The sequence below is a fragment of the Spea bombifrons genome, chromosome 4 (assembly GCF_027358695.1).
Source record: "Spea bombifrons isolate aSpeBom1 chromosome 4, aSpeBom1.2.pri, whole genome shotgun sequence".
In the NCBI taxonomy this organism is placed as follows: Eukaryota; Metazoa; Chordata; class Amphibia; order Anura; family Pelobatidae; genus Spea; species Spea bombifrons.
In genome coordinates this window covers 81,763,667-81,783,658 of record NC_071090.1, presented here as the reverse complement: position 1 = coordinate 81,783,658, position 19,992 = coordinate 81,763,667, and the positions used below count along the sequence as shown (strand labels likewise).

At 38.9% G+C, this 19,992-nt stretch overlaps 1 protein-coding gene across 1 annotated transcript in view; it reads left to right on the top strand.

Moving 5' to 3' along the window:
• Positions 1-3,490: 3,490 nt before the first annotated feature.
• DMXL2 (Dmx like 2) overlaps positions 3,491-19,992 on the top strand; it is a 53,713-nt gene continuing 37,211 nt past the window's right edge. The window contains exons 1-7 of the mRNA XM_053462221.1: positions 3,491-3,869; positions 12,700-12,825; positions 14,000-14,074; positions 14,740-14,818; positions 15,219-15,372; positions 17,119-17,185; positions 19,232-19,410. Coding sequence (XP_053318196.1) covers positions 3,783-3,869; positions 12,700-12,825; positions 14,000-14,074; positions 14,740-14,818; positions 15,219-15,372; positions 17,119-17,185; positions 19,232-19,410 — 767 coding nt within the window. The 5' untranslated portion in view covers positions 3,491-3,782. The remainder of the gene's footprint in view (positions 3,870-12,699; positions 12,826-13,999; positions 14,075-14,739; positions 14,819-15,218; positions 15,373-17,118; positions 17,186-19,231; positions 19,411-19,992) is intronic.

Here is a 19,992-nt window from a genome sequence, read left to right as displayed (position 1 = left end):
GGTTCATGTCTGACCCTGCTCCTGAGTCTAGCCTGGCTCCTGACGTCTGCTCTGGTTGTATATTTGTTCTCCCCCCATGTATTCAGTACCTTTACCTTCTATCACGCAGCGAGTACTTTGGGCCTCAACCTTAGAGGAAAAGGCTGTTATCGGTGAAACCCATCTGGGCACTGACCCGATTCTCGATCAGCTGAATCTTTGGTTCTTTTTCTGTCCCCATCAGTGCAGAGGATTTTTGAATCTATGCTCTTTGCATTTTAGTACTCATCCTCTCATCCAATAGAGTCACTTGCATCGACCGTTAACTCATGGAAGCTCCCCTGGCCAAGTTTTGCCATCAGGAATTAAAGGTCTGTGCGAGCGACTCTATTGGTCACATTAATGGACCTTTAACTGGGAGGGTTATGGTTATGGTTAAGGACTTTCATAGGTCTCATCCTGAAAAATAGGCTCCTTGTCGCACAAGACACGCTCCTGGAAGAGGAAAGGTCATGTTATACACTTATCTGGTTCCCGTTCCCCTGATGCTCATCCTCTCACTGTTAGGTCTGCCACGCAATGTGGTGGTTCTCAGCTTACTAGTCGGCTGAGGCAGCGGAACCAGAAGTAATGTAACGGGCGGCCGACATGTTTTTAGTATTTCCTTCCATGGGCGCCACCATTTTGTTGGTGACTTCTGGTATGAGGTTCTGAGTACTTGTTTGGCATCAAATTTGACTATTTAAAGACCTGGTTTTAACCCTATGGTACCAAATCGTTGAACTTGTTTGTTTGATTTGTTGTTTCGGTGATTTCTTGTTAATTTTGACCTTGGCTAGTGTGACAGACCGACCAGGGACCTCAGGTTGTCCCTCTCCGGTAAGAGACGACTTCTCCCGCTAGGACGACAAACTACAGAAATCCGTCGGCAATATCCCCAAGCAAAGTAAAGGTATATCGCTGTCCAGTACCCAAATAACCAGGCAAGACTGGTCTTTAGGTACAACAAGAGGAGAACTGATTTATTTTAGACACAGATGGATATATCCAGCAAAACTCACATTAGCATAAAGCAAGATACTGGGATACAAACCGCCCCCTTAACCCCTTCAATCCCAGGCGTTTTTGGTACCTCAAATTGTCTTGATTAGATTATCTTCCAGACTTTAGTGTGCTTTGTGTAAACAGTTAGGAAATAAGGCAATAATAAAATACATTTTTATTAATAACACACAAAAGGGCTTCATGTCACTGGATAACATTAACTGAGGGGTAGGGTGACTCTAGGAACCGTCACAGTCCCAAAATGCAGGAACCCCAAATCTCTTTCCGAGCTTCACAGTCTTTAGAGTCTCTTATGATTTGGATAACGTGGCACTCCTTACCAGGGCCCATAGTCTGTAGGAAGGAGGCTGGCACTCAGTCCTCACCAGGAGCCCATGACACGGAGGCTTCCGTGACAGCTAGTATTTCACCCCACTTGACTGCTGCCTGCCTTGACCTCTGCTTCCTTTTTGGACTTTGTTGCTGACCTTTATACCCCGCTTCTGATCTGGTTTGACCTCGGATTGTGTCTGACCCTGCCCCTGAGTCTGGCCTGGCTCCTGACATTTGCTCTGGTTGCATCTTCGTTCTGTCCTTGTGTGTTCAGCCCGTTTGCTTTGTTTCAGACTAGTGGTTTTGGTGAGGTGTTCCGCGTGGGCGCAGCTAATTGCCGGCGGCTGTGGAGTACTCTGCCGCTCAACCCTAGAGGAAAAGGGGCTGCGATCGGTGAAAACTCCCATCTGGGCACTGACCCGACTCTGCATAGAGAGTCCAGCAGAACTAGTCATAACACACTTATACACTTTCCCTCCTTCCCTCTTCCTGCTTCCCTCACTCACCCACCACAGCTCATCAGTAGATGTTCTTCACTGCTCGCAGTGTGCAAGCAGCCTTTAGCCATGTGATCATGTGACCTCACATTGGATGACTACGCTCTTTTCCTGCCCCCATGGGGCAGTCCAAAATTTTTCACATTCACAGGATGCCCACATTCACTCTCATTCACTCACACTGTCACTCACTCTCATACTATCATTCTCATTCACGCTCTCACACTGCCTAAATGTTTCCATACCTCTCTGCCATCCACTTGTGCTTCTGCCGACCACTTCCGCATATTCTTCTATCTTCTCCATTCTCTTCTCGATTTTATCTTCAATCCTTAATCTTCTTTCTTCGCCCGCATCTCCACAGACATAACTGTGGTCCGGGAGAAAACGTCACTGGAAGTGCCGCCATAATGCCCTTAGGTGAACTGAGGGATATATGGAGGCCCTTACGGTTAAGTCATCTCCACGATTCGCCAACCGGGGGAAAGGACGTCACTGCAAGCACCGCCCTTTCAGGTGAACTGAGGGCAATATGGCGGCCCTTGCAGTGATGTCCTTTTCCCCTTATTGTTGAATCGGGAAAGGACTTCACCACAAGTGCTGCCATATTGCCCTCAGTTGGTGATTTTGGTGGCATCTCTTCCCCCGATGCTTAGTTTTCGTCTGATTCGGGGGGGCAGGCATTTTGCAAATTCGGTAAATTTGCAACATGCCTGCCCATACACACGCACTGCTAAAACACACATATACACGCATACTGTATACAATGCCTGTATACACACATATACAAAACACAAACACACTCGCTCTCCACTTTCTCATTACCCTTATCGATCTCTCTTCTTTCTTTGTATCCCTATCTCTCTTATCCTTCTTTCTCATTATCCCCCTTTCTATTGTTTCTCATAATATTTTCCCATTCTCAGTCTCTCTCCTTCCCATTTTTTCTCTCAATTCTCTTTAACTCTCCCCTTTCTCATTTGCATCTAACCCCCTTTGTCCCCAACCTCTTACCATTCTCCCACTGCCTCCCCCATTCTCCATATCTCTTTCTTTTCTCCATGTGTCCCCTTCTGCCTATCTCTTTCCTTTCTCTATCTGAGCACCATTCCATCTGCACAACACCCGCAACTGCCAATTTTCCAGGGCATGTATCAGGGCATGAAAGTACCGGGACAAGCTCCCAAATGCTGGGACTATCCTGGTAAAACTGGACAGTTGGCAAGTATGAATGATATGTTTTATTTACACAACACAATTTATTGTAACTTTTAGGGCTGTAGAACATTGTTACATTCATATCTCTCAAATACCAGTATTCTGAATCCCTTGAAAACAGAGACAGAATGATCCGAGTCCTAAATCAGGGCTCCTGACCTCAAACGGGAACACATGGAATGCATATATTATATGTGCTGGAGCAACAAGCCACGGCCCCAAATACGACTTAATTTGCCTTAACTGCATTAGAACGTGTATGATTCGAGGGAAAGAACAAATAAGATAGAAACTCCAGAGGATAAGGTGCATGGCAAACATATACGTCTAAGACATACATTGGCCGACTGAGCGCGTGACTATCACACGGTTGCCGAGGCCGCGCTACCGGGCACAGTATAGCAGGAGCGCGCCGCGCGCCCCAGAGTTCTTCCTGCCCACTAGCCCCTCATCCTGCGCTCGCGCGCATCAGGGGAAGCTTAAGAGCTGAATCCGGGTCCTTTGAATCGGTACCGGGAGGCTGAGACTCGCCCCGCGTCATGGACGCAGCTCGTTGGCCGAATACCTGATGGTGACAGCAATTTACATCGCCGAATAAATCAAGGAAAACAAGAGCAGGGACGGACGGGAGGCCCGAGCTGTGTTTCATGGAGGCAGGAGGACAGTGCGCCGGAGTCCATCACTGAGAGATCCCATTGCTGACTACACAACATGCATCTGCACCAGGTGCTGACTGGGGCGGTGAACCCCGGGGATAACTGCTACTCGGTGGGCAGTGTCAATGACATCCCTTTCACGGTAAGAGACTCCTGGGGCTGGGGGATTCCGTAGAGCAGCAGCTGAATGAATGATCTGACTGATCTTATCATCTCTGATGTGTAAACTGCGGCCGATCATATATGTACAAAGCTGCGTATATACAGTATACATGCGCTGTTAACGCTTTCACTGACAACGCATTGCAATATACGTAAAGCCCTTTCCCCCCCTGCTAATTCGGGTGCATCATTCATTCCACTGACAGGCATTTAACTGAAGAGCCAATCGGTCCTTGTGTGTGAGGCCTGATGCAGTAGCGAAAGGGTGTAGGATGTGCTCCGTCATGGGGAGAGGACTGCAGGAGATGGGGGAGGGCAAGCAAGCAGGCAGGCAGGGTGATCATATCTGCAGAGGCGCTGGGAAGGAGAAGGTGCTGCGCTCAGGTAGTGAGCAGTGCACTGCAGTGTGTTTGGGTGTCACATTTCCTGACCAGTGACCTCGGTGGCAAAAGGTTGCACTGCAGAGAGGACATGCTCACCTGTCTATGGTGTGTGATTTACTTTGAAGTGGAGTATAGCTGAGCCATCTGGACATTAACCCTCTAGGTTTTGCAAAGACCTGTAGAGCACTTCTGAAGTGTGTGGCCCTTATCATTGCGGCACCCTTCAGATGCTAATGTACCACAGCGGGATCCTTGATTAGCTTTCACATTGGTAATAAGTTGCGCAATCTAGTATCTGACATGGAGCCAGCCATCCATAGCACTGCTGATTGAGTGCGATAAAAGTGTTAGCCATGGAAAGAAATGGCAAGTTTGGTAAAGATGAGATCTTTTTTTATTAACTAAGTGACAAAGTGAAATATACCGTAATAGATTGCAAGCTTTCAAGACTACATAGGTCTCTTCTTCAGGTATATTATACACCTGAAGCAGGTAGCAAATAGACTTCGGTGGTCTCAAAAGCTTGCCATAGATTGTGTGTGAAATATATAAATACTTTTACCTACAAAGTCATGCTTGGATCTGACATTTATCTGTGCTGCAGTCCTGTTGTGAGCTTCCTCACATAGACTTACGTACAGATGTTGTAATGTTTAGTAAAAACGCTAAACTGCAACAATGAGAACCAAGAAATTCCTTTTTTATTTTCTTTCTAAATGAAACAAGGATCATCATACCTGTGGTCCCTTGTTTCCTTTAAGTCGTGAGGCTGTCAACCTATGCAGCATTTGTACTTTATTTCTGACTTGTCGAGGGGATGGGTTGAAAGTAAATGGCACTGGGCAGGTTAGGAATTGCATCACGAGCTGTGCTATAACTTAAGAGGTTGGCGGAATATGTATTGTGCCTTTGGCTGCTTAGACTAGTATTTGATGCACTGCAGCACACGGCAAAGCATAGAAGTTATATAGTGAAATGCCATTGTAGATTGAATACATTATATATTGAATTAAAACAGAAAAACTACTAGTGTTTTTCAAATTATTTGGGTATGGGGTATTTGTAAATAATAAAAAATAATAAAAAAAAAAGACTTGTGTCGAATCTAGTAATTAAATTCTGAGCCTGGAGTACTAATGACTTTCTTTGAAAATGCATTAAAGTGAGTATGCTGCATGGATACTTTCTCTACCTCTTGAAACCCTTGAATGCCACTGGGCTGAGAAAAAACAATTGCAGTGTTACATATTCGGAATAATTCTGGAAAATATTTATATAAAAAGATTAATAATTAGTAGTTTCTGCTAATCCTGTGTGGAAAGGGATGCTTCAGCCACCATATGTAGATTGATACATATGATAGCACAGTATCCCCTCTCAATTAACATTTTAGCACTTGAAGTGTGTGTGTGTGTGTGTGTGTGTGTGTGTGTGTGTGTGTGTGTGTGTGTATATATATATATATATATCAGAATACCCTGTTTGAAAATGCATATTTTCGTGAAACCCCCCCATCTCAACAGCAATGGATCTATTTTAGTTGTTTTAATTTTTAGTTTTGTTTTTATATAAAAACAGTTTTTGACATCGCCTAAGAACCATTTGGCACATCTACTCTAATCTAAGACATTGCTTAAAAGTCACCTGATGTATTGATCAAATGAGATGTACAAAAACATGTCAGTATAATTGTTTTAGAGATTTAAAAATGAGGAACTACTTTACCTTGGTAAATGTTCAGTGACATGGGATTAAAACTGCAAACCTGATTACATGTTCCAAAGTCTCTTCACTGCTCTTCTAATGCTGTTGGAGGTAGGCTTTCACCAAGAGAGGGTGAGGGGCTACTTAATGCGTAATGATGCTTTACATCTATACGTTATATGACACTTTAGTTATAATGTACCAATATATTCCATAACATATTACAGTAGAGAATATATAATTAACAATAACATTATAACTACCAATCTCATGATGCTCTTGTGAGCTTTTAGTCTATTAGCAGTTAATATAATAATTCTATATCTTCTTTGTGGGTATTCCTCCTGGTGGCTCCCAGATTTATCTATCTGGCCACTAACATATTTGCTAATATGGTCTAAACAAAGAAATGCAGCCTGGAAATCTGATGGGTCTTTTGTAAGGGTATATATTGCGTACAAAAACCGGTTAGCACCAAATAGACGGGGAAGCCCCTTGATTTCCAGCTAACTGCTACTCAAGGTGAGTAATAATAATCATTTGTAATGATGGTGTAAGCAATCATCTGCTCTTTGCTCTTTTCTATGACGGATGTAATACTGACAGGTTTTACAGTGATATATCAGGTTTATTTCAAAATGTATTAAAACTACTTAACTGAGATTTGGCAAGCATTTTTTTTTATCCTTTTTTTTTTTTTTTTTTTTTTTCTTACGAACATGTCCATTCAGCGCAAATTAATGAGCATAAAACTACCACGTGTTACTGCAGAATAAATCTTATTTGACACTAAAGCCAGTACACAAAAGATTAAGACTTAATGGAAATGTTTGGGTTCTTTTCTACGTACTGTTTCTACCTGATCCTGGCTGCCCTTAGAGGAATGCCTAGGTGTTCTTCAGCACTTGAGCCGTGTTCACTTACTGAACCGATACAGTTAGGTGAGTGACGTAGCTCTATTTCTCCCAAAAATGCTGGTTGATGTTTAGAGCAGTATAGAAGTCTGAACTGTATTTATCCTTTTAAAATGAGGTAGGCGTAGAGGAAGCTTCCACATTTTACTTGTTTTTGTATCTTGTTTTGTTTTACATCCATGGTAGAATCTTGTCAATATTGCTATTTCGTAATGTGTAAATATAAACACTAACAGGGTACATCTCAAGGTGTGCTCTTATCTAGATTGGTAGATAAGGCCAACATGGAATAAAGTTCTTATTCTCATTATGCGTTTCCTTGTGGCAGTATAAAAGCTAATATACAGGCTCTTCCTCGTTGTAGTGTTGCAGAAAGAATGAGGAAGCAACCTGTTGGATATTGTTTTGCTCCACTTGCTAAGCAGAATTTTTGGCTAAGATGAATCCTGTTGCAAATCCATTCTATTCATGTTTAACTTCTGGACAGGGACTTAATCACACTGATTAGCATAAACGTGTTTTTGTTTTATGTTTTAGAAAGTTTCTACAATATAAGTGATTTGGGAAGGGAGGAACAAATTCTTGTTGAGTAGCCCCTCTCCTTATTGTCCATATATATGAAAATCATAGAATTAGTCCTGTGGTATTAACTGGATGATTTTATCAAAATCGCATATTGTCTAAAATAAATGCATGAGTCTGACTCTTACATTTGTATTACTATATTATCTAGTATCAGGTTTACAGATGGGTGGTAGATGAGTGGACCAGCCCCTAGCAGAAGTTGTAGGGGAATTTAAACATGCATGAGATAGGTATATGGTTATCCAGAATCTAAGACATGACCACAGCCCATTTAATATTAACAATGATATCTTGCTTTCATTTTTTAAACCCATACACTGTTTTAGGCAGCTGCACATTAGGCACTTGAATGTGTTCTAGCTCTGTCATCTTAGCCTAATCTACTAAACACCCAGACTCCTTATCATACTGCCTTTTGGTAAACAGCAGAAAGTCTACATCTTTATCAAGCAACCAATCATAATGAATAATCAAAGTCTATGGAGAAAAGGACTTGCCATAAGGAATCGGCTCAATCTGGTGTTTGAGCACAGAAAATCACAAGGCTGACAACAACGGCAGGTCTTCAGCTCTGCAAATAAGACATATTTATTGGAGCCAAAATATATAAAACCAGGTTTGTCAACGTTAACCTATGTAACTGTATCCTGTATAGTCTATGTTCAAATCATAGTACATAATTACATGATGTTGTGTAAAGAAATTTACTGTAACGGGGAGGTTTTCATTAACTTTCCACATTACAATGTAGCAAATTAATCTTCTCTAAAAGCTTCTAATCAGGATTACATCAAAGGTATTTAAGGTTATCTGCGTTGGAAGAATCTTTCACATGGAGTTGCTTTATCCTCAGAAATAATTCCTACGGTTCCTAGAAGAAACCCTCTAATAGCGTAAAATATACAGAACCTTTTTTTTTTGTTTCAAATACGTTTTTTGACCACGTAAAACAGGAATAGTATTTAGATAAAAGTATTTATAGAGTAACTTGTGTTTCAGGTTCTTCCCAACACAAATTCTTATACATAATATACGGTCTACCTAAATCATTGTTATGGGTTTTTTTTGTTTGTTTTTTTTCCGTGTCTTAGGTATTAGATCTGTTGTTTCTCTGTAAGACGCTACCGTGTCACATGCTTTAATTTCAATTATGAGACTCGACAGGTTAGACAAAAGGAGGCAGTCCAATATATAGTGCTAGAAGTGTATGACATACTAAAAATAGAATACAGGATGTCAATTATAACTTTCTGTGTTAGATTCTTAGGCCGACTTCACTGGAAGATTATGTGAAATGAAGGGCAATTTCTGTGAAAAGATACATAACGTAAAAATAAAACAAAAGGATGGCAACCACAAAACAAATGATAAAAGAGAAAAAAATAAAAATGATGATTGGTGGCTGAAAAGCATCTGCCCCTTATGCAGTGGAAACAATTTCATGGGCCTAATGCAGTTTAGTTTTTTTTTATAGATTTCTTATCCTATTTAAATTTTTTTGTATCTTTTATATGTTTCTTTTAACATTTTGGACAAATTGTTTTGTCCGTTAGTTTTCGGACAATGAATTGTTACCTGCCCACTTGGTTCAGGGGCATTTTTAATTTGGGAACAAAATTCATTGCCAGGCGCCCACATTCACTCTTACACTCTCATTCTTGTTCACTCTCTCACATTCTCCAAATGTTTCCCTACTTTGTCTGCTGACCTCTTCCACATCTTTTTGTTAACCTCTCTTTCATTTTCTATCTTCGTCCGCCGACATCACCTGGGCAGATATCTGCAATTGTAGTGACATTTCACTTCACACTTCTATAATCCTATTTTCTTTCAAGTATAAAAGGTACACATCAAAATGTTATATCGCCCCTTTGGGTATGGGTTATTTTGCTCAACAAATGCTTTAAAACCACTGAATGTATATAACATCACCTGAGGCTCTTTCGCCTATGGCTATGGCTTCCTCATATGATCTTTAGAAGATCTTTGTAAAATATATAAAGATACAGCCACCATCTTGATACATACTGTTGCAATGTTAATACATAGGAGAATACTTTATAGTCTGAATTATTTTTACCTTCTGGACTGATGGTGAGATGCTTGTTCTCCACGGAAAGTTGTCTCATTGTCGACCTTTTTATGGTAGATTGATTCATAAGTGTCTCTTCTTGGGGCCCGCCATATTGATCTAGTGTAGCCTTTGGCTTCTATGGGATCTAACTTCTGTGTGTTTTATATCACATTTGAAGGTTGTGTGCGTTTATTTCTCTTATAAGAGAAATGACCAGAAAAGCTCTTATGACCAGAAAAATAATACTTGTTAGTGGATTTTTTTTGTATTTTTTTTTTTTTAGCAAGTTCATCTTCATGATCTCCTCCTCTCCATCATTTCTAGACAGTACAGATGGCCATGAATCTTAATTCTCTGGGATCTTTGCTGGCAAACAATGATTTTTACTCCCTTTTCTATGTTACTAATATATTCCCTGAATCTTGTTCTTGGGCACCTTTAAGTTTTCCCCACACTTTTATTTACAAGCGCATGTAAGTGAATATATCACATTGGTAGTATTACTTTATATTCTACTGTTTTGGCATTGTATACATGTTATATTTGCAGTCAATTCTCTAGTTGAAAGGAGTTTATGGTATTTTAAATAATGGGTAAGTAGCTTTTTATCAATTTATTTCTTAGAGAAGCCAAAAATAGTGTTTAAACTTGGGGCACCCCAGCCAATTTCCCCTATAACATATGTTGGGTCTGTTTTTACAATTTCCCAGTGTTTACTGATTGTTTTTAAATATAATTTTCCCTGATGTATCCTTTTTCCTCAAATCTTTTTGGAAGGTTTGTGAGTAGAATTTGGTCCCAATGTTTCTACAGTTGTCCTTTGTGACGGCTTTGTAGGAAAATATATCTATTTACGTCCTCAAGTTTAAAGAACAATTTTGTTTTTATATTTTCTGTGTAGATTTCCAAATCTAAAAAGGTGTTTGTGTTTTGTTTTTGTTTTTTTTTTCCTTCTCATTATGCCAATCACACTTTGGTTTTACATTCCATCTGTTTTGGTTTAAATGCCCAATTGTATCTTAAGACATTCTAGTCCTTTCTCATTGTCATTATTATATACCGATCTTAAATTGTTGTAAATACAATAAAGGAAATGTGTTTTTAGCCTTTGCCTGTTTTTAACATATTTGCAAAGAACAGGAACGATAATCTTAATCTCAAATTAAAGGGGCACTACTGTCATTATAGCTTTTTAGCTATATAAAAAATACAATTGTTCTTTTTTACGTTCTTTTCGCCAGACCTTTTTACACTTACCACTGAGGAAGCCGTAGCCACAGGCGAAGTGTTGTTTTTTTTAAAGCATTTGTTGAGCAAAACAAGCGAAAACGCAAAGTGCGATATTTGATGTATATCTTTTTTTTTTTTTTTATACGTGTCTAATAATTTTTAAAACATGTTGTTAAATGGTGTATTTTACATTAAAATTGTATACATCTCCTGCCAATATTTTGAACCTATTAAGGACTGTCCTGGGTAAAGCTTTTTTTTAAAACGCCATAAACTGTGACTTCAAAAGGGTTTAGAACTCTCTAAAGCATTCCCACCATGTTTTTATTACAGTAGAGAATGCTGCTGATCTTTCAGAGTCTAGTTGGCAGCTTCTTTAATGTGCTATTATCATTTAAAAATGTAGGAGTATCCTTTCACCTGAAAAGGTGAAAGGATATACTTTATTTCAATGCCGGCATAGTGATTAAAAACTACAAATGTGGCTGCCGAATGGGTTATCCCCTGAGTGATCATCGCGCGTATGTGTAAAACACCCAAGCAGCCATATTGGAAAATCCCAGGAATTCCCCAGTGAGAGCATTCAGGTTATTATAACGTTTTATATATGAATTTTCTAGTGACTTTTGCAGTGTATATGCACTATAATATACATAACTTCAGAGAAAAATAATATTCTGTCATAACCTATGACTGGGCACCATCTTTGGGCCTGAAACGCATAAGGTGTTCACCTATGTATGAGGTGACATATCCCTCACTGAGAGAAGCCAAAATGAAGTAAATACATTAATAATTAAACATCACTTTGTCTGAATATTATTTTTCTCTGAAGTTGTGGGCCCAAATCTTATTGTTTGATTTTGAAGTGTGTCTAGTGGTTGAAGTGTTGAGTGTTCAAGCAACGGGGAGGCTGTTGATTACATGTGTTGTGAGCTGAGAGGAAACGGTATTCGAAATTTTTTTTTTTACATTTTTGCCATCTGATCTGTGATCAATCATCACTCATAACAACCATGATGTTAATGGGAGTTGAAACCCTTAAAAGCGGGTGATCAAAGGGTGTAAAACAAAAAAAAAAACTATCATCCTTGTGGATATTTGCTGGTGTTTCTTGTTTGGACTCGGCTTGGCATGTACCATCACTGGCTGGCATTCACCCAGCTTGCTAATGCAGCTCCATCAGAGCTATGACATCATCGTGGACAACCACGACATAAGTTGAAGCTGGAGTCTTCTGGTGAAGTTGCCTTTGGTAGTAAAGTCTTCCAAGCAATTGTGAAGATTTAACCCTCCTTCTAGCAATCTCCTTTTCTCATAACTGCCGTTTGTACATTGTACATGTTGATGTGAGGGATAGAAAAATGTTACTTCATGTAAGTTTGTTTTACCTTAATCCACGTGGCAGCCCATTATCCACTACAAAGGTAAAGGTTGTTCTATGAGTTTCTGTGTAAATTGGCTCCTTGTCTCATAGGTAGGCATTTAAGGCAAGTATGAGGAGTGTATGTATTTCAACACAGATATGGCTCCTGTGAGCCAAGAAATGTTTCTTTTCAAGCTAACCGTGGCAGCATTACTTTATTGGTAATTAATAACGTTGGACAATAGAGTAGGCAACGCAAACACACCATCGCACAAATGTAAACTAGAGCAACAGGCATCCTGCAGCGAACGGAAGGTTGAGCCATACACATCCAACTGGTTAATGTCTCCAAAGGATGGGGAAGACACACCACTTTGCTACCCTGCTAATGCCTTGATCGCCTGTACCTCTTGATATTTATGATATTTGCCTAGGATAAAAGGCATCACAAAAAACTTTGTGCAGGTAGAATTTTACATTTATGTATTGTTGTGCATAACATTTTTACTCTTTTATTTTGTGACTTTACAATGTCCTTTTTTCTTTCTCCGTAGGCCTATGGATCAGGGTGTGACATTGTTATACTAGCCAATGATTTTGAGTGTGTCCAAATAATTCCAGGTGCTAAACATGGAAACATCCAGGTTAGCTGTGTGGAGTGTTCCCAGCAGCAGGGCCGGGTAAGACTTTACAACGGTTTTTATCTTATGATGATGTCTGTTAGTGGTTTTCTTTTATTTCTCTCCTTTGCTGTATCTTGACAAGTGAAATATTTTTTTATTAATGGTTAATGGGATCATCAGCTATATTCTTACTCCAATAACTAAATGTTTATATGCACCAGACCTTGGAAAATAGACTCCGCCATGCATAAAAAAAAATTTGGGGGGCTAAACTGTTACTTTGAGATAAAGACGATGCAAATCTTACTTTTAATAGAAGTAATGTTTGTTTATTTTTTCTTAAGAGTAGAGAAACCTGTCTTGGTTATAAGCCTTTTTGCATGAATGTAGGAGAATAAATTGTCATTAAGGTTTACTGTATAAATGTCCTAGTATATGACTCCCGAACCACACACAAGTGTGCCAGAATATTTGATATATATGTTTGTCGTAGCAAAATTGTTACTGCGCTTTATTGGAATAGTAGTCTCTTGTTGGATGCTTTATTTAGCTTTTCATGTCCTTCTGTATGCTCATATCAGTATAAGCCATATTGCAGTAATGTCATACAGCCTTTATAAATATATTCACTAGGGCTGCAACTAACGATTATATTAATAATCGATTAATCGGCCGATTATTTTGTCGATTAATCGATTAATCGGATTAAAAAAAAGCAATATATTCTCTCTCTCTCTCTCTCTCTCTCTCTCTCTCTCTCTCTCTCTCTCTCTCTCTCTCTCTCTCTCTCTCTCTCTCTCTCTCTCTCTCTCTCTCTCTCTCTCTCTCTCTCTCTCTCTCTCTCTCTCTCTCTCTCTCTCTCTCTCTCTCTCTCTCTCTCTCTCTCTCTCTCTCTCTCTCTCTCTCTCTCTCTCTCTCTCTCTCTCTCTCTCTCTCTCTCTCTCTCTCTCTCTCTCTCTCTCTCTCTCTCTCTCTCTCTCTCTCTCCCCCCCCCCCAGAAGCGGAGGTAAGTAAAAGGAGCCTAGTGCTCCAACGACGAATCGATCACTCGATTAATCGATAACGGAAATCGTTGTCGACGATTTCCGTTATCGATTTTATCGATTCGTTGTTTCAGCTCTAATATTCACAGACTCTATATGTCATAACTTTGTTTTTGTCTTTAAAAAGAAAAGCGAGAGAGCGAAAAACCATGCAATGTATTTTACTCAATTTGTTTTGCCTCCCAAAGATTGCAGCCTCGTATGGAAATACAGTTTGCATTTTCGAACCTCTTGGTATAATAAATGCCCAAAAACGCAACAGCGTAAGTATAACATTTCTCCCTATTTTGTGTCATTCACATATCTTATTCTTCCATGTTGGAAATACAGCACATATTTTAACATATGTCTGTGGGGAGAAAACAGCACATCATCAACACCTTCCCAGTCACAGAAATAGACTTGTAGATCAAGATTAACCCTTTAACTTCTACATCCATTTGTCAGCAGGGATTAAGCTTTTTCCTATCGAAAAGGCATATGTGTGATAACCAATAATTTTACTGTCATATTTAATGAATTGCATTTTAAGCAATAAGAGGTAATTTGCACCAAAGCAGAGATTTGGTAGAAGAATTAAAGCTACTATGTATTACAGGGCATTTTAAGTAGCTCAATTTTGTTTCTTTACTTCTGCGTCCCCCAGCATAAGTTTTGTACGTACGCTCTCAGCATGTATATTGCTATAATTTGTCAAGTACGATGTAATGTGGTAGTCACCTTTTTTATAGTGAAAATTATGATGATCTCATCAATAGCATGCGGTGGGAGGTGAAGATCAAGGCAACGCGATTACTATTAACTGACTCTACAAATGAAAATTTGTTAGCATTGTATTTAATTAGAAAGGATTTTCCTTGTTGGATTTATAACGAGAAGCGTTAGTGTTTGTTTGAAAAGCAGTAGCTTTTATATTTTTCTCTTTCAGCAGTTAAAATACCAGTGGGTGCGAACCGGCCAGTTTTTTCTTAGTTCTGTGACGTACAACTTGGCATGGGATCCTCAAGGTAAGCGTGGCATTTGCACATTTTTCTGAATATTTATGTGCAAGAACATTGGAGAATTTTGCTAAGTTTTTATTATACTTAAGTGGGTCTCTTTCTTTAGGATGTTGTATTTCACAATGGAATTTTTAGGATAGCAGAGTAACATTTGGAAAATGGGTTGCTAGTTATCAGTTACGTCATCTTAGGGATCTAGATATTTTATCACCATTACGTTTTTTGTTTTTTTACAAATTGTCTATTGATCTGAAAATTATGATACCCAAATGATATATTTGTTTGTTCTGTAAACCGTTTTAAAGAGCTTTGCATGGGAAAAATCGGCACTTGCTTATTCACAATAATCCTTGTTGGAAATTGAGATTATTGACTTGTTCTGTAACACGTACATAACCTTCTACAGGTAACAGGCTGTTGACGGCCACTGATTGCTTACAATTATGGGCTCCACCATCAAGCGATATTCTAGAAGAGGACGAAGATGATATTGACAACCACGTCACACAGGATAATGTTCATCCATCCCTGAATGACTGGAACTGTATCTGGCAATGCAAGTAAGCTGAGAAGAATCAGTTGACAAGCTGCTTGTTGCAAAGGGAGCCAGTGTGGTCTAAAATGACAACATAACGTTTCTTAGGTGACTGTATATGTGGGGAAGTTCGTGACTCTTAGGCTTTCGTTCAGTTCGCTCGTTTTTAAAGAAGCAGTCATGCCCTCTTCGTTTTTCGATACTAACATGGATTGGTTTTACTGATTGTTTTCATGCAGGGTATCTGGGTGCAGCACTGATCACAGGCTTATGCACACAAATGCTTTTATGTGCTTTGCTATAAGAAGCTTCAGATCCTTTCCTATTTAAATAAAAGGCTAGAACATGACTGTTCTGTAAGCCGACAATGCCGAGTGTTGATAATACTTAGCAGCTTGCTTTGCAATTGTGTTCAAATTAGAGATAAATTCCAAAAGTGGTCTAGAAGAAATAAGTGCCGTAAGGGCTGATACATCTAGGAGAAGTTGCAGCTCCAAAGCTCCTTCCATGGTCATGTTTTTATGCCACTGATTGGCTGCTTGACGTGCTTATGATGGCTGTAGAGAGCCGTTTTTAATGGACACTAGACTGTTTGCATGACAGGTGCATCTCTATTATTTTAACTGTTTGAAAACTGGGGCGTTTAAAAGGATACTCAATCCATCATTTGCTCTTGAATGAAAACCTTTAGGTTTTCGGGATGTCCATTTTGCAAATGCGAGAGGGAATCTTACAGAATTCCCCCATATGCATTTACCCCTTCTCAGGTATTTGCAGTGCAGGGGATGTGTTCAGCTGAATATACCTCCCTGAACGTGAAATACTTACCGCCAGTCAGCTCATGGGCCGGTTTGACGAACTATGTAGACGTGGGTCTTGGGGTGGCAAGCGTTCCCATTGGCAGCTTAAACAATTCAAGTCAATCGATAGGAATAAATGTCGAACCCCAGCAGAGGAGGGGAGCTCCTGCAACTTCTAGGTCAGGTATGTGCTTTTTTTCATTTTGGAAGAAAGCATATTAAAGTACAGAGAGTACTTTGAAACTTCTGCTAAATGAGAATGTCCATTTTAACATATAGCCATTGTTTCAGTGCTTTCAGTTAGGTTTATTCTGCAGAAACGTTACTCTATTTCAGAAGTCTTTATTTCACCTCCGTACTAACGCAAGACAATGTATATGGGAAATGAAGCAACCGTCTCATAGAGATGTTCTAAATTAAATTGAATATATTTTTCTGTACTAAAGTTTAAGGCCTGTGGCTCACCTTAGTGTTCAGAAAGGGGGGTAACACTATATTTTAGATGTTGTGTTATACTTTTGTTGAAAACTATTTCCAACGTACATATTAAATGTAATGAAACAATTACTGAATATGTACTGCCAGTCCCCGTCCATGCCTGTGTATGCAGGCAAATGTCAGCAGATGACCACCGGTCAAGCAGATGCTGTTGATATTTCATTATAACAGGCAATGTAAATGTTTTTTGTCTCATAGATCACTGACATGAAATGGGCATTTCTACCTCTAATTACAGTGGCTTAACCCAGGCTGTTTTATCTAGTTACTATAAACTATGTATATGAATCCAGTCATATCCTAAATTATGGTAGACTGAAATATCAAAGCATAAACTTTTTTACTTTGTGTATAGTGTCACAACAGATTTGAAATAGAATTGAGAGTTGGACTGCTTTATTTATTAATCTGATTTCCATATTCCTTAAATCATTACATCCAGGCTATAAATGATACATTTTATTTTTTAACAGGACTGCAGTGTCTGTACACTTGATGAAATGGTCCCCAGATGGTGAATACTTTGCCACTGCAGGGAAGGTAAGGCATTTTAAATAAATAATGATTCAGCTACAGAGGCAGTATTCTTAAATAAATTATTACTTGAAAGGTCTTACGAAATACATAAGAGTTTCTAAAGTAATTTGCTTAGTTTCTTGTGTGGCTCCCATAAAAACAGGTTTTCGTTATTACTAGATAAAGCACTGTATTTTACACTGTAATTTATATTTTAAGTAGAAAAGTCCTAGTCGCTTTCCCTTTAACCAGTTAATGGCCCTCAAACAACGCCGTTACACTGTTCTATAGGGAATTCCTGATCACGCATGCCCTTCTGGGATCTCTGATTGCTCCTCCTGGCGAATGATTGCACGTATTGCAATCAGCAGAATTGTTAGGCCAGTGATGTCACCTTGACCCTACCACTACAAGTTAATATACATATAATATATATATATATATATATATATATATATATATATAACACTACCTCCAAACCCCTTAAGCCAGTAGTATTCATAAATGTTTAATATAGGGAAATAGGTAATAAGTACGAATGTGACCCTTTTGAACATATAAAAAACATGGTATTACTGTAATCGGGGCATGTTGCCGAACATAAATCGGGTCACTGTTCATCTGTAGCACCTATAGTGAAGAAGAAATTCTATGCACTTTTTTTTTTTTTTTTTAGTATAGTTTTATTTATTTATTTTTTCTTATCAGTGAATGTAGAATAGATTTTATGGAAGTAGCGATAGTGCTTTATATCTTACCGTATAATGGTCTGTCATTACTCCCTTTTCACGATGCAGCGCCCAGGCCCACATTTTTTCAATGGGCACTTATTAATTGTAACTGTGTAATCAAGATACCAGCTTGGCTTGAATTGGAGGGGGGGGGGTTGACTGCGCTAGGAACCTTTTTTTGTAGGGATATTTTGATCTTTAGGGGGATACACTATATACACTGCATTTTGCCTTGAAATACTGAGGCTTTTAAGGTACAACATTTTGTTTCTCTATATCCGACAAAGTCATGTTTCAGATCCCACGATTATCTGCTGTAGGATTTTGTAACAGATGGTATAATTTGGAGACTTCCAGCTAGAAGGCGTTTGCTGCCTCCGCTTCAGCTGACAATTTGTTTCCATTTTCATCATGGGTGTGACGCATCTGTACTCGTCTGGCTGCCGTTGTATTTTGACCTTGGGAATCACCCTGGTGTTTAATACATCTCAAGTTCTCTGTGGATTAACAGGGATTTATACCACAAAATACAGATGTTACCTTCTGTAGAGTTAATAATTAGAAGACCTGTTGTGCAATAAGGTCACCTTATGCGTACATATAATGTATGGGCAGAATTTATGCGAAAGAAGCACCCAGTAAAGTATCTGGATTATGTTTGAGTTGGGTACCTTGGCCCTTTAAAACCAATACGTTAATTAATAATACATTTTTAATGCTTTTAATAAGTGTTTTTCTATTGTTGATCCATTTTATTGCTTTATAAGCGTATTACGTCTGTGTTGGATACTAAGCTGATCATGATGGGATGATTTACGGTTTTCTCTAAAAATGTGCTCTTAAAGTTGTCTGTTTTTTCTTTATATTAGAAAGATAAAATTTTCCAACAAACTATTAATATTATTTATTATTGTTTCATATAGCACCATCAAATTCCGTAGCGCTGTACAATTGGTAGACAGCACGTAACAATAGTATAAAACATAACAAATTGACTTACAGAAACAACAAGTGAATAGTACCCTGCTCAAATGAGCTTGGTTTATATCTTTTATACAGTTTACAGATATATTTTCTCTTGCTGTATGTTGTAATCATCGGTTCTTTTCAGTGTTTGCCTTGTAAACCTTTTCCCAGTTTATATTCAACTGCCTAAATGGTATCGGTCCTCTGGAGCTCATAATATGTTTATAAAACCAAAAACATACGGTAGTTCAGTCCTAGATATACTATGCGCTTTCATTTTTGGCGTTAGTTGTACCTGATATGCTGGATGGCTCAGATTTGTAAAACCATGATTTGTATGATCTATTTAGAACATGCCCTTTTCTCTCAACAGGATGATTGTCTCCTTAAGGTGTGGTATCCTCTCACTGGATGGAAATCCTCTTTCTTACCACAAGAAAGTGAAGAAAAAAAGGGAATTTCAGTGAACCCACACTTTTCATTTGTGTACTTGGCACATCCTAGAGCTGTGATTGGGTTTTCTTGGAGAAACACAAGCAGGTTCATGCCACGGTAGGAAATAATACCCTACAGTTACTGCATGGGATCATTTTTTTTTAAAAAAAAAGGGAATATTTCATAAGCGGCTAGGGTAAAACTGAACTTAAAAGATCATACCCTTATGATTCTAAGTCAGGGGTGTCCAAGTTTTTTCTGCAGTGGGCCACTTCATCAGAATTGTATACGTGCGCGGGCCGCACTCATTTTTCACTGTGACAAAAAATATGGCCTTTAATAAAATATGCAGATTAAAATAAAGTAAAATGACACAAAACCTTTACTCTTCCTCTCACTGATTTCTAGAAAGTTTTGCGACTACAAATTCAGGATTCCCTAGATTTATTCTAGGGATGAACTAAAATGAAAATTCTGGACCAAAACATTCAGGGTTCACTTAGCCAAAACCGAAAATGGCCCCCACCTTTAAAAATAATAATAAAAACTCACATTTTTAATAAAAGTAGGTAACACACAACTGGACAAAATTAGCAATATGACTTGGCAACCAGTAAATGCTGGCAACCCAGGCAACCAGTAAATGCTAGGCATGATGGGACTGTGCTCGCTGTAATTGCTGTTAGCAATCACACTCCT